This window comes from Mizuhopecten yessoensis, unplaced genomic scaffold, assembly GCF_002113885.1.
Source record: "Mizuhopecten yessoensis strain PY_sf001 unplaced genomic scaffold, ASM211388v2 scaffold9987, whole genome shotgun sequence".
NCBI classification, from domain to species: domain Eukaryota; kingdom Metazoa; phylum Mollusca; class Bivalvia; order Pectinida; family Pectinidae; genus Mizuhopecten; species Mizuhopecten yessoensis.
Window position 1 is genome coordinate 554817 of NW_018408322.1, and position 27915 is coordinate 582731.

The 27915-nt window shown below is 36.8% G+C and overlaps 1 protein-coding gene across 6 annotated transcripts; it reads right to left on the reverse strand.

Annotated features, from left to right (window-relative positions):
* Positions 1-374: 374 nt before the first annotated feature.
* LOC110459218 (circadian locomoter output cycles protein kaput-like) lies at positions 375-27664 on the reverse strand. 6 transcript variants are annotated; one of them, XM_021511371.1, is made up of 17 exons: positions 27424-27664; positions 26326-26373; positions 24877-25025; positions 24326-24417; positions 21875-21964; positions 21439-21550; positions 20501-20608; positions 19434-19614; positions 18259-18365; positions 17424-17571; positions 16309-16436; positions 15165-15406; positions 14218-14307; positions 8354-8561; positions 5376-7591; positions 4653-5264; positions 375-4070 (listed from the first exon to the last, which is right to left on the reverse strand). In XM_021511371.1, the coding sequence occupies exons 1-15, from the start codon at positions 27498-27500 to the stop codon at positions 7407-7409; spliced, it is 1965 nt and encodes a 654-aa protein (XP_021367046.1). In that variant the 5' UTR covers positions 27501-27664; the 3' UTR covers positions 375-4070; positions 4653-5264; positions 5376-7406. The 6 variants fall into 6 exon arrangements, with proteins under 6 accessions (XP_021367046.1, XP_021367048.1, XP_021367045.1 ...); XM_021511373.1 differs by having other exon boundaries at positions 375-751; positions 784-5264; XM_021511370.1 differs by having other exon boundaries at positions 375-5264; positions 5688-7591.
* Positions 27665-27915: the final 251 nt, after the last annotated feature.

Sequence of the window (27915 nt, forward strand, 5' to 3'; positions counted from 1 at the left end):
CAGCACTAAATATTTAAATATAAAAAAATGACAATCATTATACTAGCTATAACACGACGAGTCGTCAAGGGTATAATAATGAATATACATTGTCGTGCCCCAACGGCATCACCGTTCTACAGACTTCATTTCTTATCTGTTTGTTATTATAAAACTTTACACACTTGTTCACAAATATGACATCTTGTACAAGTTCATGTTTCAACATTCTGCAGTCCAAAATTATGTCATTGCTACTATGAATAGAATTTACTTAAATGTTTGATGTCGTCTGCTACAGACTTCATTTCTTATTGCGTTTTACTGTCGAGCCTTTTACAATCAGTCTTATATTAATAATAACACTAATATCTTTCAGCAATTTTTCAATTCACTTTATTTTTTTATTACATTATATGATCTACTATTCATATATGATGTTTTTTTTCAATTAGTCATTTTCATTATTCCTCCACACTTAATTTCGAGAATTTAATTTTGTGAAAGAAACAACAGCTACATGTTCCTCATTTGTCCGAATAAATACTCACAACATATTTTTTATTCAGTTTATTTTTCTCCCAAATTCACACAAACAGATATACATTTATTGTGATTTATTACACCATGAACCACACACTTTCTTTTTAACCAACAATGAATTGCACTTGCCCCAATGGTGAATCAGTACGGATCATAGATATTCTAGTTTACCTGTTTGGACCATACCTATTTAAACTTACCTGTATGGACCAGATATATCCTAGCTTACCTGTATGGACCATAAAAATGCCAGCTTAATACCTGTATGGACCAAACTGATTCTAGCTTACATGTATGGACCAAACTGATTCTAGCTTACATGTATGGACCAAACTGGTTCTAGCTTACATGCATGGACCAAACTGATTCCAGCTTACCTGTAGGTACCAAATCTATTCTAACTTACCTGTATGGAGCATACATTTTCTAGATATGTATGTACCTTACATGCTCTGTTTTGATTACTTAAGGTACATGATTGTCTTTGCAACACAGCAAATGTAATTTTGACTGGATACATTTCACTCTTCTTTAAATGAGGAAAATCTAAGCATTTTAATTGGCCTTATCTTCCTCATGGAGAATACAAATCTAAAGTTCACAAATTTAAAAAAAAATCATATGGAGACACAACACAGTCAAGAGCTTGTAGATCCAGGACTAGAATTTTTCATCCGTAATATCATATCTTTCAAATATACAACCATGTAAATTCAATTCCAACTGGACTATTAAAATAAATATAATATTGAATTAACAAGAATAGATATTAACCCTTAAATAGAAATGATTTGATAAAAATTCATCCGAAATTCAATATCACTTTTTGATAATAAGTAACAGTCAGACACTGATATTTCAATAACAAACTTTCAGAGAATCCTCTTGTTTGATTAATTAACACATAGGAAATTAGTTTTTAACATCAATCAATAACAATTTATAAAACTGATATGTCAATTTGATTGGCTAATATATTCATTAATTACAATAAGGGCTGTGCTCAGTTTTCGCATTATGAGACGGAGCTTACCTTAGCATTCTCTTGTTTTCTTGTTGGTAAACATTAGCAGAGTTCTTAAGGGCCTTCACTAAACTTTACAAGTTAGCCTGACTTCAGAAACGGCAAATACTTCTACATTTAAATGTAGAGGTATTGGTTATTTTGAATAATTAAATACTCCAGGACTTTTTCCTTCTGAATTTTGATTATATTCAGAGCAGACTTCATTAATTTACAATATTCAGTTAATTACAAAAAAAATCTGGAATCACAATTTTTGATGTAAATGTAACAAGCTTAATTTGTCATTTATAATTAATCTAACTCTTAGTTATAAATGTCCAAAATAAATTAGTTTCTGAATGCCGATGTGAAATGCCCAAAAAATGTTTTTCTGATATAAAACCCCTCACTCACTCATTCCTTCCAAATGAAAAGAGGCAGAATTACGGTTCTGCTAAATATCTGCAGCTATTAACCAGTTCTGCCTCTAATCATTGTTAATTAATTAAATAAACGTAACTCTCCAACATACACACACACACATTACATAAATTCATGTACGCACAACACTTTTACATAGATATACACATGCATTGTACATAGAAAGTACATCACAAAATATCTATGCACACATACATGCAAAACACACATGCATATGTACAAAACACACATGTACAAAATATTTGTAAATATATAATTACAGCCAAACATTAATATTATTATTTAGGATAACTTTCATCCTCAAAATTCCAGGGACTATGTTCTCTTTCATTCTCTGTACTCCTGGAATATTTATCATGATACAATCACAGGCACATGGTTTGTTATTAGATTGATTTCAGGTGGAAAAATAAACACCCTTTCTCCAGGCAATACGTATCCCTTGATTACAGATGACAAAGGAGCAAAATCTGACTTCCAGGCTTGTAAATCCTACCATTACATTGCTCTGCGATTCTTTTAATGTACATCAAAGGATCAATCTTGTCTACTTGTATCATCCCCAAGATAGCACATACAGAGCCTATAATTTCTTCATGACAAATTCCAGCAATGCACAGAATGTAAAAGAGAGAGTACCCTTTGAATGTTGATGACGGATAACCTTAAGTAAACAGAGGTAATAGTCTTGTATCAACCTGTCATAGATTTGAATGAACTTTGTAGTTTGTAGCCGAGAATGACAAGAGCCATCATGAGCACCTTGTAGACAACCCTAATGACAATGGATAGAGAGTAAAATAGGCCATTTGAAATCTTTTCGGAATAATGTAGTGTTTTTGTAAGTGTTAGAAAGCCTACATTATTAGGAAATGAAACAGTGTTTTGCTAGAAGAAAAAATTATAAATTTTGTTAAAATTTTGTACATATTTTTTTTTCTTTACCATACCAAATTTGAAGAAAAATATATTAATATCATTTGGAATGGAGCAAATATATGCAGGAAGTCCATTAGAAACTTCTAAGAATTTACGAATTTACAAATGCAGCAGAGCAATATTTGAAGTTCATTTGCCAGGTCCAGAATCACAAATTCCGTGTATTTTAATATAAAATGCACAGCAAGAACTTGGAACTCCTTTTCTTTCTAGTTAATTCTTAAAAACTGAATTGTTAAGGTAAAGGGTACTACTGAATCAGTTATAATCCTGGAGAAGAGTTCCATTCAAAGGTTTACTGACTTACAGTTACTTCCCCTTGTAAAACTTTCAAGGTTTTGAGGCCAATACATTTAAATTGACACTCATTTTGAATAATTCAGTAAAATGCATGGCAACATGTGATTTTGTATGGAATACTTCTTTTGAAAAGGATTAATAGACAAAAATTCACAATAGCGACAGTGGTAATGATACATCTTGTTGGTACCCTTTTTACCTTAAAAGGACATTTTCTATCAACTACTTAATAAAAACATACAGCACATATGTTCGTAATATGATATTAACAATGAAATAACAGTCTCGTTGGTGTTAGCAATGAGATAATATTTTTATCCTTATAATTGAAATAAATAATTTAGTAATAACATAATTATATATCAACAAATGATTGTAATTATTACAATATCCCTTGACTTCACATAATAGCACATATATATATATGTTTAATCAGAATTATGAAATGTTGCACCAGGTAACATTTTAAGTTCGACTCATTTATCATATATATATATATATATACACACATTAGTATTCAGTTGGCCAGCCCTCACAAGGCATACACATAGGTACGCCGTAGTGACGTACTTACATACATTAGATATACTAACATTTACACCGGTACACCGAAGTGACATACTTTCATACATTAGATATACCTACATTTACACCAGTACGCCGAAAGTGACATACTTACATAAATTAGATATACTAACATTTACACCTGTACACCGAAGTGACGTACTTACATACATTAGATATACCTACATTTACACTGGTACGCCGAAGTGACGTACCTACTTACATTAGATATACTTACATCTACACCTGTACACCGAAGTGACGTACTTACATACATTAGATATACTTACATTTACACCTGTACGCCGAAGTGACGTACTTACTTACATAAGATATACTTACATTTACACCGTTATGCCGAAGTGACGTACTTTCATACATTAGATATACTTACATTTATACTGGTACGCCGAAGTGACATACTTACATACATTAGATATACCTATATTTAGACTGGTACGCCGAAGTGACGTACTTACATACATTAGATATACCTACATTTATACTGGTACGCCGAAGTGACATACTTACATACATTAGATATACCTACATTTACACTGGTACGCCGAAGTGACGTACTTACATATATTAGATATACTTACATTTACACCGGTACGCCGCAGTGACATACTTTCATACATTAGATAAACCTACATTTATACTGGTATGCCCAAGTGACATACTTACATACATTAGATATACCTACATTTACACCGGTACGCTGAAGTGACGTACTTACATCCATTAGATATACCTACATTTACACCGGTATGCCGAAGTGACATACTTACATACATTAGATACATTTATGTATACCTACATTTACACTGGTACGTCCAAGTGACATACTTACATACCTTAGATATACCTACATTTTCACCTGTACACCGAAGTGACGTACTTACATACATTAGATATACTAACATTTACACCGGTACGTCGAAGTGACATCCTTTCATACATTAGATATACCTACATTTACACCGGTACGCCGAAGTGACATACTTACATACATTAGATATACTAACATTTACACATGTACACCGAAGTGACATACTTACATACATTAGATATACTAACATTTACACCTGTACACCGAAGTGACATACTTACATACATTAGATATACCTACATTTACACTGGTACGCCGAAGTGACGTACTTACTTACATTAGATATACTTACATTTACACCTGTACGCCGAAGTGACGTACTTACATACATTAGATATACTTACATTTACACCGGTACGCCTAAGTGACGTACTTTCATACATTAGATATACCTACATTTATACTGGTACGCCCAAGTGACATACTTACATACATTAGATATACCTACATTTATACTGGTACGCCGAAGTGACGTACTTACATACATTAGATATACTTACATTTATACTGGTATGCCCAAGTGACATACTTACATACATTAGATATACCTACATTTATACTGGTACGCCCAAGTGACATACTTACATACATTAGATATACCTACATTTACACTGGAATGCCCAAGTGACGTACCGACATACATAAGGTATACTTACATTTACACTGGTACGTCCACTTGATGTACTTACATACATTAGATATTAGATATACCTACATTTACACTGGTACGCCGAAGTGACGTACCGACATACATAAGATATACTTACATTTACACTGGTACGTCCACGTGATGTACTTACATACATTAGATATACCTACATTTACACTGGTATGCCCAAGTGACGTACCGACATACATAAGATATATCTACATTTACACTGGTACGCCGAAGTGACGTACTTACATACATTAGATATACTTACATTTACACCAGTACTCCCAAGTGACGTACTAACATACATTAGATATACTAACATTTACACCGGTACGTCCACGTGATGAACTTACATACATTAGATATACCTACATTTACACTGGTACGCCGAAGTGACGTACTTACATACATTAGATATACTTACATTTATACTGGTATGCCCAAGTGACATACTTACATACACTAGATATACCTACATTTACACTGGTACGCTGAAGTGACGTACTTACATACATTAGATATACTTACATTTACACCGGTACACCGAAGTGACGTACTTACATACATTAGATATACCTACATTTACACCAGAACGCCCAAGTGACGTACTAACATACATTACACATAAATACAAGTACACCAGAGTACCTCACATACATACATAAATGCAAAGCCAGGAACCTCACCTACACCAGACATTTACACATGTGTATAGTTGGCCAGCCCTCACATACACTATATGACTAGACATACACACATGTACACCTGGCCAGCTAATAGGTTGTAGGCCATCCCATGTATACACTAAGCATACACACATAAACACTTCATAAACACTTCATTGAGGGGACATTCATGTTAAACAGTAGTTGAGGCTAGGTCAAAATGCATGTTTTAAACGTATTGATTGCAGTAGAAAAACTGAAATGCATGTTTTAAATGTGTTGATTGCAGTAGAAAAACTAAAATGCATGTTTTAAACGTATTGATTGCAGTAGGAAACTGTCACGTTCATCCTATGAACAGACTGGAATATTCCATCCGACTTTCGATGACAGTCCTATCGCACTCATTCTTCTACGTACTTGACTCAACAAAGTGACCAATGCATATTAGGGATGTCACAATATGACTGCAGTGAATCACGCTAGTATATTGCAATACAGAAGGAATGTGTATTGCGATACCTATCCCGATATATTGTTTTTTCTAAAAAGAAATTGTCGCCAGAATTTTATCGAACCGTATCTTACATCATATGGATATTAAACTATTTCCTTTTTTCTTATAATATCAACCATTGATAATGAAATTTCACCTGATTTCAACTACTACCAATAACACTGTTTATGATTATTGGCATATCTGTTAGAATGTGTCGGAATTGGCGAATTTACAACACAAAAATTGCGATACAGTGATATTTCTTATCTGAATTGCAATACAATACAATATGCCTATGTATTGTGATATACCGGTTTTCAAATATATTGTGACATCGATATCCCTGCTGCATACGCTGTTCTTATCCGTGAGATGAGAACTTTATCAACCAGGTAGCAAAGACAACATTAACGTTCATCTCACAACCGACTTTGATAAGATGCTGTACCTGGTGCGATGTCAATGTCAACCAGTGTGTCGTCACTTTGACTGATCTCCAGCACTTACACAAGTTAGTGTTACAACACGAGACCAATCACACTGTTATAACGATGTGCTGGCAGTTGACAGTCTTCCGCCTGGTCCAACCATTCTATGAACTGGTTTAACAGGTGAAGGTAAGTTTCTCTCCTCTCAACCACTTTGGAACTGTCACACTCATAACCTTACAGTCAGCACCCCCAGTGTTTTTCACACAGAGGGCAGACATCCATAGGTCACTGGAGTGAAACACGATTCAATAACTATGCCATTTTTTTGAAACCAGTGTCTTTACCGTTGTCCGTGAGGGAAACTGTAGCTGACTTGCAAGCCCCAAGTTACACCATACAAGAGACACAGTAAGCCTCTTAAAACTTGGCCCAGTGATATAAGTAGTCAAAACTTATTTTGTGACCGCAACAAGTCTATGGAGTGTAGCAGGGTCATGTGAGTGAGAAACCAGTACTAGATGTGCCATTGGAAAAGTGTATCTCGTTGTCCTGCTGAAGGAACTGCAACGGAATGTACTGTTGTTGGTCCAGGGCCGACTGTACAGGGGTGTGCAGGGCTGGCTGGAAGGTGAGTGGTGCCTGAGTGGACTGGGCCGGTACGCTTGTCATCAAAATGCCTGTACAAATCCAACATTACCAACAATAAGTCATCTTTTATCTTAACATTACTGATGGTGTACTTATTAAAAACAAAAGGTACAATGGACCTGTATTGCTCACTTGTTATTTATAGAAGATGCAGTCAAAAATATATTTAAACAAATCTGTGTACCATTAAATAACAAAAATCTTCTTTAAATATTACATACTATTTAAAACTAGAACACTGACAGGTCAGCAAGGTCCCCGTCATGTGTCTTAACGTAAAGCCCTATTTTTACTAACAGGTACCCTTTATTTTGACCTTAAAACTTGTTTAATCCCTATTGTATATCTATAAATCACATTGACAAACATATTTGACTTTAGGAGTCCGACATAAGGATTGTTACCCAACAGTCTATTTTCACAAACAATGACCTTGACCTAAACATCCAATCAGGGGCTGAATAGGTAAACATGTTAACCGTCCCCCTGACTGCCTGCAGTATTAGTGCTATTGGGTGAATTGTCTGTATGATTTTTGACAGCTGACTTGACTTGATTCGGCCCACTGGGGCTTAGTGTCAGAGTTGTTTTCAGCGGTTTAGAATTGAGACACCGGTCATTTACACTCTTTGCTTGATAAAGGAAACAGACGTTTTCGAAAGCTCGCAAAATAAGTTTTTAATTCCTGTTTGTGTTCAAAACAAACTAACTGAGTCCTTATTATTCATATCAAACTGATGAATCATATTCTGTTTATCGCAATAAGTTTATGGTCAGTAGTTTAAGTATACCTGGCATTGCGGTGACCGATGCGATGGAGGCTGTGACAGGGAAAACCGGCAGCACCGTATGCGGGAATAGGGACAGCTGCTGGTTAATAAGCTGTAGCTCTTCCTGCTGCTTCAAGATAGCCTGCTGCAGGAGCTTGTGTTTCTGTAGCAGTTGACTGTGGAGTTGACGCTGGACAGGTGTCATTTGTACCTGCTGAGCCTGGATAGCCTGAAACAACCAAATGTACAAGTGACGTTTATCACACAAAATAAACATGTTAAGTTCATCTGACAAAGATGGTAAAGTTCTTCTGACATATAAAACTGGCTTGTAAGGTCATCACACTTACCTTAAACATTTTGTCACAAAAGAACTTAGTTTGTCGCACAAAACAGATCAGAGAAGTTCATCAGACAAAACAGACTGATAAAGTTTACCTGACAAACAAAAAGACTCCATCAGAAAATATTAATGTGAGCAAGAAAAGTTCATTTTAGAAGACAGATAGATGAATATCATCAAACAAAAAAGACATTTTAAGATTTTTAGTTCATCAGACAAAAAAACTAGTAAGTGTATTTGACAGACAAAGCAGACAAGGACATTTTATTGTACACAATATCTTGTGAAGATGATACTTACTCCTGAAGGCTGTTCTTTGGGGGTCAGAGACATGAGTGATATCTTGTTCTGTGGGGTCAGAGGGCTGAGTGATAACATGTTCTGTGGGATCAGAGGGCTGAGTGATAACTTGTTCTGTGGGGTCAGAGGGCTGAGTGATAACTAGAACACTGACAGGTCAGTAAGGGCCCAGTCTTGTGGCAATATATCCCCCATAATCATCAAGAAGCAATCTGCCCATATAGCTGAGCTTGACGTTTGATATTTGGACTTCAAAAAGAATCGCAAGGAAGCAAAATATACATTTTACATGTACTATGATGTGAGTCTTGTTTCCTTCCACCTCCATATTTGCTTGGCTAACAGAAATGTAAATACTGGTGCAATACTCATTTGTTAGCTTTGATTTGTTTTATTTCACCTTATATACCTCCTCAATCAACAGCCAGGGTCAAAGTCAGAGATCCACTTTGTCTTTGACCTTTGTACCCAAATGAGCTTGACCATTGACCCAGTGACCCTGCTCTTTGGTCAGTTGACTTATTCTTTAATTCCGACCAATTTTGCTTCTTAATATCATAACAAAATGTTCATCAGTGAAAAATACAAAAACTTGACCTTGACCCTTTGGACCCCGTAACCTGGACCTAAGGTCAGTTCACTCTGTGTTAAGTTCTGAACAACATTGTTTCATAAAGTCATAACAAAACGTTCAGCAGGGAAAAGGTAGAAAATTTAACCTTCACCTTTGACCCAGTGACCTTGACCTTTGGTCAATTGACTACTTGTTTAATTCTGAGCTACATTGCATCAAAGTGTCATAGCGAAATGTTCACCAGTGAAAAGATACAAAATTTAACATTGACCTTTGACTCAATGACCTTGACCTTTGGTCAGTTGACTCATTGTTTAATTTTGATCAACTTTGCTTCATCATGTCATAACAAAATGTTCATCAGTGAAAAGATACAAAATTTGACCTTGACCTTTGAATCTAATGACCTTGACCTTTGACATCGACTTTTACCTCAGTGTGTCTCTTTGTGAAATTCCGAACAACTTTGCTCCATAATGTCATAGCGAAATGTTCACCAGTGAAAAGCTAAAAAAAATGACCTTGACCCCTGACACGATGACCTTGACCTTTGGTTAGTTTACTTCTTGTTTAATTCTGATCAACCTTGCTTCATAATGTCATGGCAAAATGTTCATCAGTGAAAATATGTAAAATTTGACCTTGACCTTTGAACCTAATGACCTTGACCTTTGACCTTGACTTTTTACCTCAATGTGTATTTTTGTGAACTGAACATCTTGACCAATTTTCATGTACATCGGTCAATAAATACCAAAGTTATCAGCCAGGAACAAAATTTGTGGACGGACAGACAGACAGACAGACAGACAGAGTGATTACTATATAGGGCACCTGTATCTCCGATACGGGGCCCTAACTAGTTCTGTGGGGTCAGAAGGCTGGGTGATACCTTGTTTTGTGGGGGTAAGAGGGCAGAGTGATAAATTGTTTTGTGGAGGTCAGAGGGCCGAGTGATAACTTGTTTTGTAGGGTTATAGGCTGGAGTGATTTTTGTTGGGGTCAGCCGCTGTCTGGGGGCTGAATGACAACTTTTTTTGACGGATCTGAGGGCTGGGCGATATCTTGTTTTGTGGGGGTAAGAGGGCTGAACAATAACTTATTTTGTGGGGTTAGAGGGCTGAGTGATAACTTGTTTTGTGGGGTCAGAGGGATGATCGCTACCTTTTGAAGAGGATTTATATCAGGGGAGGCTGAAGGGTGTTTTGTAGGGTGAGGAGCAATGTGTTATTTGTTAAGAGGATACGTACCGGTGAAGGCTGTTTTGTAGGGTCAGGAGCAATGTATTATTTGTTAAGAGGATACATACCGGTGAAGGCTGTTTTGTAGGGTCAGGAGCAATGTGTTATTTGTTAAGAGGATACGTACCGGTGAAGGCTGTTTTGTAGGGTCAGGAGCAATGTATTACTTGTTAAGAGGATACGTACCGGTGAAGGCTGTTTTGTAGGGTCAGGAGCAATGTGTTATTTGTTAAGAGGATACGTACCGGTGAAGGCTGTTTTGTAGGGTCAGGAGCAATGTGTTATTTGTTAAGAGGATACGTACCGGTGAAGGCTGTTTTGTAGGGTCAGGAGCAATGTGTTATTTGTTAAGAGGATACGTACCGGTGAAGGCTGTTTTGTAGGGTCAGGAGCAATGTGTTATTTGTTAAGAGGATACGTACCGGTGAAGGCTGTTTTGTAGGGTCAGGAGCAATGTGTTATTTGTTAAGAGGATACGTACCGGTGAAGGCTGTTTTGTAGGGTCAGGAGCAATGTGTTATTTGTTAAGAGGATACGTACCGGTGAAGGCTGTTTTGTAGGGTCAGGAGCAATGTGTTATTTGTTAAGAGGATACGTACCGGTGAAGGCTGTTTTGTAGGGTCAGGAGCAATGTGTTATTTGTTAAGAGGATACGTACCGGTGAAGGCTGTTTTGTAGGGTCAGGAGCAATGTGTTATTTGTTAAGAGGATACGTACCGGTGAAGGCTGTTTTGTAGGGTCAGGAGCAATGTGTTATTTGTTAAGAGGATACGTACCGGTGAAGGCTGTTTTGTAGGGTCAGGAGCAATGTGTTATTTGTTAAGAGGATACGTACCGGTGAAGGCTGTTTTGTAGGGTCAGGAGCAATGTGTTATTTGTTAAGAGGATACGTACCGGTGAAGGCTGTTTTGTAGGGTCAGGAGCAATGTGTTATTTGTTAAGAGGATACGTACCGGTGAAGGCTGTTTTGTAGGGTCAGGAGCAATGTGTTATTTGTTAAGAGGATACGTACCGGTGAAGGCTGTTTTGTAGGGTCAGGAGCAATGTGTTATTTGTTAAGAGGATACGTACCGGTGAAGGCTGTTTTGTAGGGTCAGGAGCAATGTGTTATTTGTTAAGAGGATACGTACCGGTGAAGGCTGTTTTGTAGGGTCAGGAGCAATGTGTTATTTGTTAAGAGGATACGTACCGGTGAAGGCTGTTTTGTAGGGTCAGGAGCAATGTGTTATTTGTTAAGAGGATACGTACCGGTGAAGGCTGTTTTGTAGGGTCAGGAGCAATGTGTTATTTGTTAAGAGGATACGTACCGGTGAAGGCTGTTTTGTAGGGTCAGGAGCAATGTGTTATTTGTTAAGAGGATACGTACCGGTGAAGGCTGTTTTGTAGGGTCAGGAGCAATGTGTTATTTGTTAAGAGGATACGTACCGGTGAAGGCTGTTTTGTAGGGTCAGGAGCAATGTGTTATTTGTTAAGAGGATACGTACCGGTGAAGGCTGTTTTGTAGGGTCAGGAGCAATGTGTTATTTGTTAAGAGGATACGTACCGGTGAAGGCTGTTTTGTAGGGTCAGGAGCAATGTGTTATTTGTTAAGAGGATACGTACCGGTGAAGGCTGTTTTGTAGGGTCAGGAGCAATGTGTTATTTGTTAAGAGGATACGTACCGGTGAAGGCTGTTTTGTAGGGTCAGGAGCAATGTGTTATTTGTTAAGAGGATACGTACCGGTGAAGGCTGTTTTGTAGGGTCAGGAGCAATGTGTTATTTGTTAAGAGGATACGTACCGGTGAAGGCTGTTTTGTAGGGTCAGGAGCAATGTGTTATTTGTTAAGAGGATACGTACCGGTGAAGGCTGTTTTGTAGGGTCAGGAGCAATGTGTTATTTGTTAAGAGGATACGTACCGGTGAAGGCTGTTTTGTAGGGTCAGGAGCAATGTGTTATTTGTTAAGAGGATACGTACCGGTGAAGGCTGTTTTGTAGGGTCAGGAGCAATGTGTTATTTGTTAAGAGGATACGTACCGGTGAAGGCTGTTTTGTAGGGTCAGGAGCAATGTGTTATTTGTTAAGAGGATACGTACCGGTGAAGGCTGTTTTGTAGGGTCAGGAGCAATGTGTTATTTGTTAAGAGGATACGTACCGGTGAAGGCTGTTTTGTAGGGTCAGGAGCAATGTGTTATTTGTTAAGAGGATACGTACCGGTGAAGGCTGTTTTGTAGGGTCAGGAGCAATGTGTTATTTGTTAAGAGGATACGTACCGGTGAAGGCTGTTTTGTAGGGTCAGGAGCAATGTGTTATTTGTTAAGAGGATACGTACCGGTGAAGGCTGTTTTGTAGGGTCAGGAGCAATGTGTTATTTGTTAAGAGGATACGTACCGGTGAAGGCTGTTTTGTAGGGTCAGGAGCAATGTGTTATTTGTTAAGAGGATACGTACCGGTGAAGGCTGTTTTGTAGGGTCAGGAGCAATGTGTTATTTGTTAAGAGGATACGTACCGGTGAAGGCTGTTTTGTAGGGTCAGGAGCAATGTGTTATTTGTTAAGAGGATACGTACCGGTGAAGGCTGTTTTGTAGGGTCAGGAGCAATGTGTTATTTGTTAAGAGGATACGTACCGGTGAAGGCTGTTTTGTAGGGTCAGGAGCAATGTGTTATTTGTTAAGAGGATACGTACCAGTGAAGGCTGTTTTGTAGGGTCAGGAGCAATGTATTACTTGTTAAGGGAATACGTACCGGTGAAGGCTGTTTTGTATGTTAGGAGCAATGTGTTATTTGTTAAGAGGATACATACCAGTGAAGGCTGTTTTGTAGGGTCAGGAGCAATGTATTACTTGTTAAGGGAATACGTACCGGTGAAGGCTGTTTTGTAGGGGCAGGAGCAATGTATTACTTGTTAAGGGAATACGTACCGGTGAAGGCTGTTTTGTATGTTAGGAGCAATGTGTTATTTGTTAAGAGGATACGTACCGGTGAAGGCTGTTTTGTAGGGGCAGGAGCAATGTATTACTTGTTAAGGGAATACGTACCGGGGAAGGCTGTTTTGTATGTTAGGAGCAATGTGTTATTTGTTAAGAGGATACGTACGGGTGAAGGCTGTTTTGTAGGGTCAGGAGCAATGTATTACTTGTTAAGGGAATACGTACCGGTGAAGGCTGTTTTGTAGGGGCAGGAGCAATGTATTACTTGTTAAGGGAATACGTCCCGGTGAAGGCTGTTTTGTAGGGTCAGGAGCAATGAGATATTTGTTAAGAGGATACGTACCGGTGAAGGGTGTTTTGTAGGGTCAGGAGCAATGTGTTATTTGTTAAGAGGATACGTACCAGTGAAGGCTGTTTTGTAGGGGCAGGAGCAATGTATTACTTGTTAAGGGAATACGTACCGGGGAAGGCTGTTTTGTATGTTAGGAGCAATGTGTTATTTGTTAAGAGGATACGTACCGGTGAAGGCTGTTTTGTGGGGATGACAGTCATCACAGGCAGGTTACAATGGGGGGACGGCACAGACTGTGTCTTTACTTGTTGAGTGAGCTGTAATTCAAAATATGTGACGACATTACCAGACTACGGAAAATGTAGTCTCTTAACCAGACAAAGTCGAAAGAAATCTTGTTTGATACATTAGGCACCGGAACAAACATCAATAACAACAAGAGTACTGCGGGGCGGAACAAAATACGCCCTTTGAATGCCATATAGCGTTATATACTTTCTTACATTGAAATAGGATCTGCATCATTCTAAGAGTGGTTAGCTTATATGCTATAAAAAATGTAGGAGAAAATCTTCAGACAAAAAATCAAATACTGAAATGAACAAAAGGCAATAAATTTTGCAAATATCGTCGAATCAAAATTCTTTTAAGGGAGACACAACTTCATATCATGATTATCATGTATACCAAGTTTCAAAGAGATCGGTCAAAAAAAAGGAGGAGATTGCCGGACAAAGAAAGTTTACGCCGGACGGACGGACATCGCCAAACCATAATACTACCGTCAAATTTGACGGTCGTATACAAACTGTGTCTATTAATATGTCTACACTTTAATGATATCAGTTGAAGGTACATGCATTTATGAAATTTTCATCATGATAAAACCCAAGCCATATGCTCAAACCATCTTTCTATTTGTAACTTGCCAATCTATTATGATGGGATCAACAAGAAAACTCTCATATTAAACTGTAATTGCAATAAGGTTTAGGCAAAGACCATTTATAATATTACGTCATTTCTGACTTGAATAGGAAATGAGCCAGAGCAGAACATCTGAGCTTCAACATGAGATTGGTTTGATGAATAATCATGAATGTTTATTTGCATTCATATCTGTATCTAAAGATTGTTTGAATGAATAACCATGACAACAATGAGGAGCATTTACCCCCAAGCCAGATGGAAGGTTGGTGAAGGTGGTGACCTTGCCAGCTAGGAGACCAGTCACCAAGCTAGGCTGGGGAAGCAGTTGAATCTGTGTAGACAACTGTTGCTGCTGTTCAAGTGCCTTTTGCTGGTTGATACGTTGTTGAAGCAACTGCTGTAGCTGTGGCGTTACAGATCCTGTGGGATCTTTGATACTTGTTGAGTGTGGTGCGTTGTCCAGATTGTCTTTGTCAGATGTCTTACCTGGAAAATAATGTATTTGGTTTGTTTTTATTTCCCTTTCCCTTCTCAACAGTTTAGCAGCAGAACACATGTACCACTTGTCTAGGTTTTGTATTCTTTTCTTCTCAAAGCTGACAGTGCAAGTTAAAAAGCTTTAAATATTAATTGAGATTAAACAAATTAAAAGGTATTATTTTCTGGTTTTAAGATGTTCCCTCCCCAGTGACTATCTCTTCCAACTATCATTTTTGAGGAAGCGCCAACATTTGACTTTGAGCTTGCTTAAGATATGTTCTATTTATAGTAACAGGGATCTTGACCTTAACCTTAGCAACTTGTTAAAAACTTAAGCACATCTTCATATTACAATGTCACACATTATGAAGGTTCAGAAATTTCTGACTTCCGGGCCCCTTTGGTGTATCCAGTTCAACCAGCTGAAACGGTTGAACCTGAAAGAAAACGACAGGCACAGATCTGAACCGAGGCTGACCTCAGGAATAATGAGCACATGCAGATTGAGGGGTCCAGATGTGCCCGACCAAAACTTAAATGCTCACTATTGCTAGGTTGCATTTCTTTATAAAACAATGACAATCCAGTTGCAGATTTTAAGATATGTTACATAATTTAGTGGATACGTGAAAGAAGGACATATTATTTTTGATACATTTTGTATATTGTTATTTCTTCTCCGAAACTGTGCCTTTCTTTGCTCTGCCTACAGTTCAGTGCAAGTGTGTTCGTTTATAGAAGAATAAGTTTGCGCCACCTGTACCATTTCAACCGGGATATGCGAATGCGACCCTGCAAAATAGGATTCTAAGATAATCTCCTGAAAGGAAAGTAGACAGACAGACAGAAACTGTGGTAACTAAAGGGCACCCGATTCTCTGATGCAGGGCCCTACTGAAAGTACGTACCCGAGTGGCTGGAAAGTACCGAGGTCACAGATGACATTGATGGACTCTGTGTCCTTTTCCTGTTCTCTGGAGCATTTTGACCTTCCTCACCATTTTCTTTTCTCACATGGGCACGAACATCGGCATAGCTAGTTAATAGACATATGATTATCAGCCAACTTGTCAAAATGATATAAACACCAGTATAGCCTTAGTTAATAAACATGTAAACATTAGTGAACTAGTCAAAGTTATGTAAACATCACAGTATCCATTATTTCAAATGTTTTCAGATGAAGAAACCACATAACAAAATCTAATGATGTCAAAAAAATACTTACAATGATATATCAATTATCATATTTATAAAAAAAATAAGTGACTTTGTTTCACTGATTAAAACTTAGCCAGTAGGGAATGCTTTTGGTTTAAAATGTAAAGAAAGTGAAAATTCATAAGTTTCTTTCCAGAATAAAGCGACTTTAATAGCAAGTATGATAATATCTGTATTTCTTAGAACTTTAAATCAATATCACCACAAAGCTATCTAATAATAGATAAACACAATATCAAGCTTTAAACAGACACAACAAACACAGATTTGTAAGAGGAAGAATAGCTGTGGACAATATGTATACTGTATACCGGGAACATTTTGCTGCAGCTTACATTTTCGCCTGCCATGATAAGGGCAAATTTATCAAAACAGCGAACATTAGTAAGCAACAAAATATGCATAGCAGTTAAATGTGAAGGTCGAAAATTAACACTGGGTGAATAGGAGTTATTCTGTCGAAGGGTGAAATTTGACTGAGCGAAAACATTCCCCTGGATACAGTATGCCAATAGGTTATCATTGGTGAAATGATATGGAATGTTTGCGACTGATCCAACATGTATACTACATGCTGCGATAGATTATAAACACTGATTTCTCTGTCGCCTTTGGTTTGGAAACTTTAAAATACTGTATTTATCCTACTATAAGATCAGTTCAAGAATGAGGTGTGCATATTATAGCACAATGAAATAACACTTGTTGGCATTTCATCTGAACTGCATATGATATGGGTGGGCTTATTACCAGGCATTGGCTTATTGCAGGACAAGTACGGTACAGCCGTGTCGTTAATTACCTAACAACCGTATTCGTACAGACGATAAACTCGGGTTTGGAGTTCCATTGGTGATAGGTGATGTAGTAGCGTGATTTCAGCCAAATCCACTGTTGTCCTTTGGTGAGAAACCGATAGAAACAGGACATCCCCTTCCCAATCTGCATCACTGCAACAGAAACATTTCTACATTTAAATGTCTAAGGAAGACAAACCAACAGAAACATTTCTACATTTAAATGTCTAAGGAAGACAAACCAATAGAAACACAGAATACCCTTATTTATCTGTGTTACTGCAACAGTTTGCAAATAGCAAATGAGTATTACAGGCCAAATATTAATCTGATCTACACCATTTTATAAAACTTTTTTCATTTACAGCAGAACTGGTCTCGGTCTATCGCCTGTAACCAGGTTGCTTAATTGACTAGTGTCCATCTAGAGTTTGGAGGCCTGAATATCATTTGAGTATTCAACAGAATCAACATCATTTAGGTATTTCCAAGGAGCTGCCTTCCTTGTAGTCCTTTGGCACCTGGCTAAATACCTCCACATGTGTGCTAGAGCATATTAGTGTTATATTTATGCTTTCATTGGAACTTTTTTCACAGACCACCCAACGTGCTACATGTTTTATTGCAGAACTTTGTTTAAGCAGGAGCGAAATTCTTTCTATGAAAATCGATTCTTAAACAAGTTTCGGGATTGGATCCTGGTAGTCTGCTTAAAACGCTCGCATGTTAACCAGTCAGCAGACCTGCCTATAAGGCGTGCAGATTTAAAAAATATCTAGTGGCGTTATAAATTACTGTTGACAAATATTTTAATATGTACAGGTCTTTAATTCTACTTACACTGTTCATGACATTTTACTAAAGGTTCAAGGTCGTCTGGATGATAGTAATCAAACCCTGAGGTGCCGAGTACCTCAAAAGGGAGATAACCAATGATTGGGGATGCCCTGAAAAGAAAAAATACCATATACAGTCAGTCGTGTTTTTGCAATCTTACCTCAAAGTTAAATAAGAAAACTGGATTAATTCAAAGTGTGGGCATCACGGATACCCCTTCTCCAGCTTCTGAAATATGCTCCTGAAACCACAGTCAGCACAGACACACACACACATGGATAAAGTGAATACTTTGTAACGACTTTGTTGAAGGAGGAGTATAAAAAAAGATTATTCATCACATATTTTAGTAAATAAAGTAAGACAAAAAATTCTTTTGCAGCAAGAAGTTATGACAACAGTAACATGATTTGAACTTTGAACTTCATACAATCCAACACCTGGTTTTGATTAAATGTCTCATATACTAAAGAAATTATGATCAATAAATTCATGTACCTTGACTTCCATTTATGACATTGATTTTGGAATAACAATTGGCTGTGATGCTGTTCTAATGCATAACACTTTGAGGTGTCATACCAAAACCCCGGGACATAAACCAGGGGTTCTTTTCAATTTTTCTGGGGTCTTTTTGGGATGATTGTCAAATTGGAGTGACACCAAGGGGAAATCTCTCAAAAACCAAGGGACATTAATTTATATTACATTACATAGATTGTATAGAGGGAAAAACAGTGTTTCAAGGAAACATGATTTTTTTTATATTAACCAACAAGAGATCCTAGAAGGATCTTGGCACCCACCATCAAAGAATCATCATCAGATCTACAAAAGATGATCTTGAACCTTCTTTGCTCTTAATTTTCCCTACAAGTATTATTTCCCAGTCTCGTGTTGGAAATCCTAAAGGGGAATCTTCTACATTAACTTAAACCTCTTATTGTAAAATGTTATTTGCTACTAGGACAAATGTTAATGTAAAAGAATTGCATAACTATAGACAAAATGCATAAAACTTCTCCCCTAATTAGAAGTGGTGTCGATGAGGGATGAATTGTCAGCAGTGCCAGGTGTATTTTTATTAAATAAATTGAAGACAGATAATGTAATGCCATAAAACGTAATATTTCAATGGGCTTATAAATGCAGCAGTTCATAGATTTAATCAGTCTCACCTATGATCGAGAAATAAAAACTTCCATTCCAGACTGTGACGAGACGTAAATTCGGACTGAGATTCATCAATAACCGCCATCTCCCTTATGAATTGGGAGCTCTTCAGTCGTACTGTGCAACAAAAACAATTGGTAGGAGTCGGCGCTCTAGACTGGGAGTCGTCGTCGTCGTCGGTGACCACTACAAAAAAACAAATATGCATTTTTTTAATTTTAAACTTCTTTATTTTGATCAGTGTTTGTGCTTAGCGATAGACCCATAGACAATCACCATGAAAACAATGTAGGTCTATGTGAATCAATCAGTTCATAGACCAAATTGTCTATGAAGTTATTTTCTAATAAGTGTATGATTCAATAAGTTTATCAGTGACAGGAAAAGTGTTCTGAATGTTCCTTTTCTTCACATGCACTTCATTTCCTTCATTTCAAACTCAAGCTCTAAATTTACATGTAAACTGTTCTGGCATCAGGTCTAGTCTATGAAAACTTGAGAACGCCTATTAAACATCTATATCTCATAGACCTACTGTCAATCATGCAGTGTTTTTTCTGGGGACATTTTTTGGCCGATAATGGACCCAATTCCCAAATGAAACTATTTCATATTTATGCCTTTTTCCCAAAATTTGCAATTTACCCCTGAACATTTCCTTCCCGAATGGTACATTGTCTTTCCAAAATGAGATAAAAAGGCCCCATCCAAAATTAATGAAAAAAAGAAAATGTAATGAGTAAATTATGATTAACTTATGTAAGATTTATCTATCTTATTTACTGTCAAGACCAGTTTCTGTAAAAATATTTACCTACTGTTTACATGCCAACAACTGGTGAAGAAGGGCAACATGACATTAGGTACATTGAAACACATTTTACATATATTGCATCAGAAGAAAGATGGCATTTCACTTTTGAAGTGACACTTCGAAAATTGTCTCAATCGAAATTAGACCTTCTAAAAAACAATTATCTACAGGTCCATATAATATGCATATCAAGCAAAGTCAAAATTAAAATACAATAGCTTTAAGGAAAACATTATGCTTCAATTAACTACTATTTACCATTCCAGTGCTGGAATCCAGTAAAAGTGACAGACTCATAAACATCAGTTTCTTTTGCTGTTAAGCTACCTCTTTGAAAATGGCAGCTAAAATTCAGTTGGTTCTTCTCTGTAAACACAACACATTATTTGACAGAAAAGTTAAATACATGTTCAAATGTAAAATAAAGTCATCCTATACATTTTACCAGATGATAAATTTCCCTATATTAACGACTTCAGGCGAAAAGGACAAAACTTTAACATTGCAAAATAGTATACGTTATTTTGTGCCCAGTACCAGAATATATATAAATTAATTAAAATTTCAAACCAGTAGACAGAAACAACAGGGGGGTGGAGACCCAGCATCCCTGCAAGGAAGTCAGTTCCATAGTGGCGGTAGGGATCCTGGGGTGGATACCTTAATGGTATTCAACAGTGCTCATCAGGGAAAGCAGAGCAAATGAAAATAGAAATGATGAGCAACAACACCAATGAATCCGGTACAAAATGTAATGTTTGATTTACATCCAAAGTGCTGAAGTGAATGTAAATCAAACATTCATTTTGTACCGGATTCAGTGGCGTTGTTGCTCATCATTTCTATTTTCAGTAGACAGATTGTTTGAAGATGAACCAACCTCATAGACAAAGAGTTTGAAGATGAACCCACCTCATAGACAGAGAGTTTGAAGATGAACCCAACCCATAGACAGATAGTTTGAAGATGAACCCACCCCATAGACAGAGAGTTTGAAGATGAACCCAACCCATAGACAGAGAGTTTGAAGATGAACCCAACCCATAGACAGAAAGTTTGAAGATGAACCCGACCCATAGACAGAGTTTGAAGATGAACCCATCCCATAGACAGAGTTTGAAGATGAACCCAACCCATAGACAGAGAGTTTGAAGATGAACCCAACCCATAGACAGAGAGTTTGAAGATGAACCCACCGTTCTCCATCTCCTCTGGGGAGAGCATGCTGAAGTGGAACAACTTGTTGTATAGATTCTGTTTCTCATTCTCGTGTATATAGCTGTATACATATTTGTTGACCAGATCATTCTGCAAAAAGGAAGGGAAACAAAATGTTTTATCTTCAAAACCATTTTCTTCAGTATCTTCAGTAAGGTTCAGTTCATTAATCTGAACAAAGTTGATAGCCCTTCATCCAAGCAACAGCCTAAATACTGTTACTTCCAGCCTTATGGCTATGTTTTTAAAAAGAAGTTGTTTCATAATTTTAATACAAATGACCCTTTTGACCTTGAAATGAAAATGAATAACGAAACTTTGTTTTAACAAATAACTAAGCCCTCCCCCCCCCCCCCCTTTGTTTTAATAAATAAATTCAATATGACACTCATGTAAGATCCTCTATGTACTTACAGGTAAGTGGCCTAGGAGGGAAGTTATACTTTCTGACACATACAAGATACTCCCTTGTTGTGTGAACACAAGCAAACAGCTGTCCAATGCCTGCAATATATATGGTTATCTTAAAATCTAAGTGATACATTAACAACACCAAGAACTTCAAAATATACAACAAACTTGTGTTAATATATATTTATAGTGAAAATTTGACTTAACCAATATCTGCAATATCTGTCAGAGCTTAAATATGGCTCCAAAGACGAAATATTTGGATTTTAGCTGCTCAACTAACACCAGTGTATATTGTAACTGCTACTTAGTACATATACCGTAAAAACCCATGTAATTTGCGCACTTTTTTTCCAGAAATTTAATACACAAAGTGGGGGGTGCGTATAAGCAATTTCAATTTTTTTTCGTCAAAGATCGATGATTCTGGCAGACCGTCATCTTGGACAAGAGATAATCTCCCTTGGTACACGGAACTCAAAGACAAACGACGATCAACACATTTATTTATGTCAAACATCAATAAATTATACAATTGATATATGCTGTGTTGATACCCGAGTTTATGTGAAAAGTATTATTAAATAGGTAACTGTTAGCAAAGAAAGTTTAGCCAAATTCCTGTCTATGCCAGAAAATCGCTGATCAATTTCGTTTCGACATCTCGGTGCGTTTTCCCCATACTATTACGAAAATGTAGTTGTTCAATTTAAGCTCCGTTCCATGTAAGTTCTGTTATCTTTTTTTCAAATCCCCTGTGCGAACAGCATGGGTTTTTTCCCCCGACTCACTTTCATGTTGATCTCGCGTCTAACACTACGTAAACACGTGATTGATAATAACTTCGTGAATTATTTCAATATTTGTTAAATGAAGCATCGTAAAAATAGTCTGCTTTGATTTTTTTCCCCTTGGAGTAGATTTGAAGAGGATGTATTGATTATCCATGCTTCTAGTATAAACATATTCTTTTATTATCCCTAATCGGTCCAATCAGTCTGTAGTTATTAAGACAATGCAGTAGGGCTTCGTAATTCACACCACGTGTTGGCGAATGAAAAAAAAAAAAACATGGTCTGTCGACCGCGACTGCAAATCATTTCAATTAGCAGAGCTATTGTTAACGGGTAATCACAGATATAGTGTTAGCTAATTACTGCATTGTAATTTGTATTGACTGTAGTGTTGAGAAGTTTCTCTAATTTACGCTGCAGCATGCGATCCTACCTGGCCTATTGTCCGGGACCAAACGATGTTTTTGAAGTTATGCCCTCCGGTTAACTTACCTGTTAATGTCGCCAAACCAGCAGTCATGACCACAGATGACCGATTTTAATAGTTTTACAGTAGGTAAAAATTGTGTGGCCAAAAAATATCGCTGAACTGTGACATGACCTGGTTTGAAGTGACGCTACCCAAGCCGCCATGATGAGCCCTTCTCACTTATCGTAATTATGGTAATTTTAAAAAAGGTATCTAATTATGTCTTTCACCAGGAGATATGCACCAGCTGTTACAACACAATAACACTAATTAATTGGTATGTTTTTGTAAGCAAGTAAACGTTTTTTGTAAAATGTAGCTAAAATTAATTGATGAACATGCCGATATGCGCACACTTGTGTGTTATGTGTAATCAGATAATCAAAAGAAAACAAACAACAAAATACACATTTTACGTAGTTTCTTCTTGGTTTATAATATCGTTTTACGTCAATGACAAAAAATCATAAGAAATATATTTAAAAAAATTACAATTTAGAGATCGATTTTCGGAACATCGTTTTTTCCCCATTTTTTTGGGGTGCGCAAAATATTCAAGTAGAAGCTTTTTTCCAGATTTTCAGCCTCAAAAAGTACCTGCGCAAATTACATAGGTGCACAAATTACATGGGTTTTTACGGTATATGGAAGTTTCCAAAAAAAGGTTTTGGGGAGGGGAGAGAGAAAACACTACTGATGCACTGTTGTATCTGACCAAATGATCCAGTAACACTGTTGCAGTTGTTAGTAAAGACAGGTTTTAATGTACATAAAGGTTACTTTAAATGTCCACATAAGAACATCCTTGATAGTCCAGGGGTTAAACTCACTTTCACTCTCTGCACCCCTGGATTATGTCATGGCAAAAACGAAGGCTCAGTGTGCACCACCTTGTGGATGAGACAAGAAGACTAGTTTGATCATTTGATGTACATCAAAAGAATCTCTTGGTTGCATAACGGTATAATTGACAGGCTCTGAAGTTGGTTGTCATTCCTCTGTAATCTTCAAAGCACAGGTATATTGGCCTCGGGATTGGTCAGAGTTTTTTTTACCCAAGACCAATCAAATACCTAGCCGCCTGCCTTCGATTTTGATATGACATATTCCAGATGTGCAGAGATCAAAAGTGAGAGAAAATCATTGAGGATCGAAGATGACATAAGGAATGAAAAACTAATATTATCTCACCTCCAACATCAGATGTGTAAACTCATTATTGGACAGAAATGATGGCTTCCAGTCCTCCTTGATCTCGTTTGCCTGTGCCTGCTCCTCTGTCTCTGTAGGATTACGAAATGTGATACTGTCATCACAGCATAATACATCTACATCAGTCATTACAACATGCTACAGCAAGTGACCGCCTTTACAGTATGTTACAGCAACAGATTACAGCCATCCTAAGTCATAACAGAAACTTTTCAATGACAGTAATAGTAATAGAAGCTATTTTGTGCCCTATACATTTTAATACCAGAAGTTATAATTACCTTTTGTGCCCTTTCAGTTGAGAAAATATTGCAAACTTTTGTGGGAATTATTCATCACACCAATCACAAATAATGTAAATATCAGGGGTTTCTTTCCCATCTGTGAACTACAAGTACAATGAATATGGTTTTCTAGGTGTAATTTCAGAAACATTTACATACATCTACATATTTTTTATATAGCCATTTTGCACGGTTGGGTTTAACATCTTCGTAACTGTAAACACCATATGATGATAGGCTACATACCTTGGTAATTTTTTAGGTAAGCAATGGTGGACTTCAGGACCGTGGATTTGTCCATTTTCTTGTTGGTCGTAGAAACCATAGAGCACAACTCGTTGACCAGCACATTGAACTGGTCACGCCTCTTCTTCTCGCTCATGTTGCGATTAACTCTAAAGGATGTCAAGTTGTGTAAGTTACAGGATATGCAATTCAGTTGTAGAGTGATACATATAAACAAAGTTTGAAAGAAACATATCATAAAATCATCAATCAATCAAGGGCTTGTCGTTTTTTGCCAGTTGGTAGCGTTATTATGGAGTACCGGGTAGTGAGTACCTTTCAGAAACATTCCGACAGAAAATTTCTGAGAAGAAAATGTGAACTGTAGATGTATTATTATTGATTACATAAATATATCTCTTACTTTACCATCAATCAATTCAAACTACCTGAAATATATCTGAAGGTCAAAAATATTCAACTCAGTTTCCAATGCAACCTTTTTTAAAACATGGACCAGTTTGAAAGACCACTCAAAAACTTGGACTGAAATTTGTTTCATTTTGTTTAACGTCCTTTTAACAGCTAGTGGCATTTAACGGATATGCCCCATGTGTGTAATGTATGCCTCTATGCATGTTAAGTATGCTGGAGCCTGTATATAGCGCAGATTTGCATGGTGCCAATTTTGTAGTGCTACCTCACTGAAATACCAAGCCGAAGGCACCTAGCATAGCATTCCAATTATACAATTACATTATACTTACAAGGGTTAACCATATGTTGCAATTACCTTAAATGCAGAGCATTTAGCAGAGATAAATAATGGGAACAGTTAAACTTAGTCCAGTATACGAAATAAATATTTCCTAAGGGGAAAACTATAATGGCTGTGAGATTCGAAAATAGTACAGCCATGTCGTAATATTCTGCGCATGAACTTATTTCTACGAATGAAAGTAATTTTCAACATAATCTTTCATGAAAAATTTATTTCCATTTTTTTGTTACACATTAAAGCAATGGTATTTTATTAAAACAAACTATAGTTTTTACATTTACGGCCTCTCATGGCTTGCTTCATTTATGATACCTCTAAGTGATAAATGTGCAACGCTAGTGCTGTTATATATATAGTATTCAATATAAAAGACGCCAAAAATTATACTATGAGTTTTATAGAACACATGGTTGCCTATATTTGAGTGATAATTTTACCATTTAATCAGCAAACATAGTCTTGAAATTTGAGTCAACTGAAAGCCAAAAGACCACTTTACATTTGTAAACACACATATTGGAAAATGCTCTATGGATTATTGGAGAGATTAAATTACAAGTGCTTGGGTACACTGACAGCTCTGTAAATTCTAGTCACCTCTTTTTTGCCAATTAGATCTAATTGGTGAAATGGAAGGCTTTTTATATAAATGTTAGAAAATGCATTAAAACCTTAATGATTTGGTTTACCTCTTATTGTTTTTGTTGTCATCATCAAAGTCACCGAAGACATTGTCACTGAAAAAATGATAAGCAATCATTCAAAATCTTCAATCATGTAGTCATAGCGAAATGAAATATCTTCGTTTCTTGACTTGTGAATGCGAACGAGACGTATAGTGTTTATGACTGGCCTGTACACTTCTGTATACATTTTTTTCTGACTTGAGAGGATTTTTAAGCTACGACTTGAGAGGATGCATTAGAGTTCCACTACGTCCTCTCAAGTTACTGAATTCTGAACTACAGTAGAGATGTTCCCTACTTGCATAATCAGGTTTGGCACAACGGCTCATATGGGTAATAATCCTGCATTTGGGGAACAGTCACCCATTTGAGTAAAAAAATACATTACTGAAATGGGGAAGAAAGTGAAATAAAAACACACGAAGTTCTTATAAACACTTGGAGAAAAAAAAGGGGTTATTCCTCCAACTTAATCCAATAAATAACACAACTAAGTACATTTGTACACAAAAAGTTATCAATTCTGATGTCTACTGTAACTTTTGCTAAAAATGACAAACCGTATCACTGATTTTGTTCTCCATTGACTTCAGTGTGTTGTTGTCAATGGGATCAACCAGAGCAAATGTGACAGGTGAGCATGATGGTTTCTGTGTTATTGTATAGCTACGTACTCAACAACACACTATAAGTAATGGAGGTGATACCATTTGTCATTTACACAAGAATGACTGAATTAACATTTTTTTGCACACAATTGCATCTCATTGTATCATTGTCATTAAAAGAACGACGCTCTTTTTTTTCTGTTCATAATGTTTCAAAAAACTGCATGTGTTTTCATTTCATATTATTCCCCATATCAGTAATTAAATTGTTACTCAAATGGCTAACTGTTACCCAAATGCAGAATTATTACTAGTACCCATATCATATTCATGAGCCTTTGTGCTCAAACTGATAATGGCGAATTCATCCAGCACCGACACATTAGGTTACATAAAAAAAATCACACACACACACATCAACAAAACATATTCGAGACAATGAAAGTACCCAACCGTGTCATCTGTCATGAGAAAATTTGACGCCATCACAAACCTTTCAAAGCTGTTCTGTGAAACGGTCGTCATTCTGGAACTTGGTCGCGACAGTTTATTCATCTTTCCGAAATTCATATCTGTAATAGGATACTATATAACAAATAGAAAGATAAAAGTCACCACGGATTGCTGCGCCATTACAGGCATTCCCACAAGTGGTGGCAACGTAAACCCTTTCTACAGAGAACGTGTAAACAAGAGGTACGATATATAGACACCGCCATATTGAATTCGGAATGTAAAAGTAGATATCCAGCAGCTTTAATTTTGCTCGGCTACATAAGCCACAGTTGCGTATTTTTCAACTGGAAATGATAATCTTACTTTAACACAAAAAATATTAGTTTTGCTACTTAACTATTCCATAAATACTTGAAATTATAGCTATTCGCACTTAAATACCACTCAAGTACATTTATGCATGCTTGAATTCCGTGTAAAATAATTTTCCGAAGGAAACTCGAAGGTCCAGAACTATATTTCGCGCCAA

Excerpts from the sequence above, each read along its gene's own strand:
- LOC110459218 (XM_021511370.1), bottom strand. The coding sequence starts at position 27,500 with ATGAATTTCGGAAAGATGAATAAACTGTCGCGACCAAGTTCCAGAATG. Across the intron at positions 25,026-26,325 it reads GACAACAAAAACAATAAGAG|AGTTAATCGCAACATGAGCG; the intron begins GTAAACCAAATC and ends GACATCCTTTAG. Across the intron at positions 15,407-16,308 it reads GGTACTTTCCAGCCACTCGG|GTAAGACATCTGACAAAGAC; the intron begins GTACGTACTTTC and ends ATTATTTTCCAG.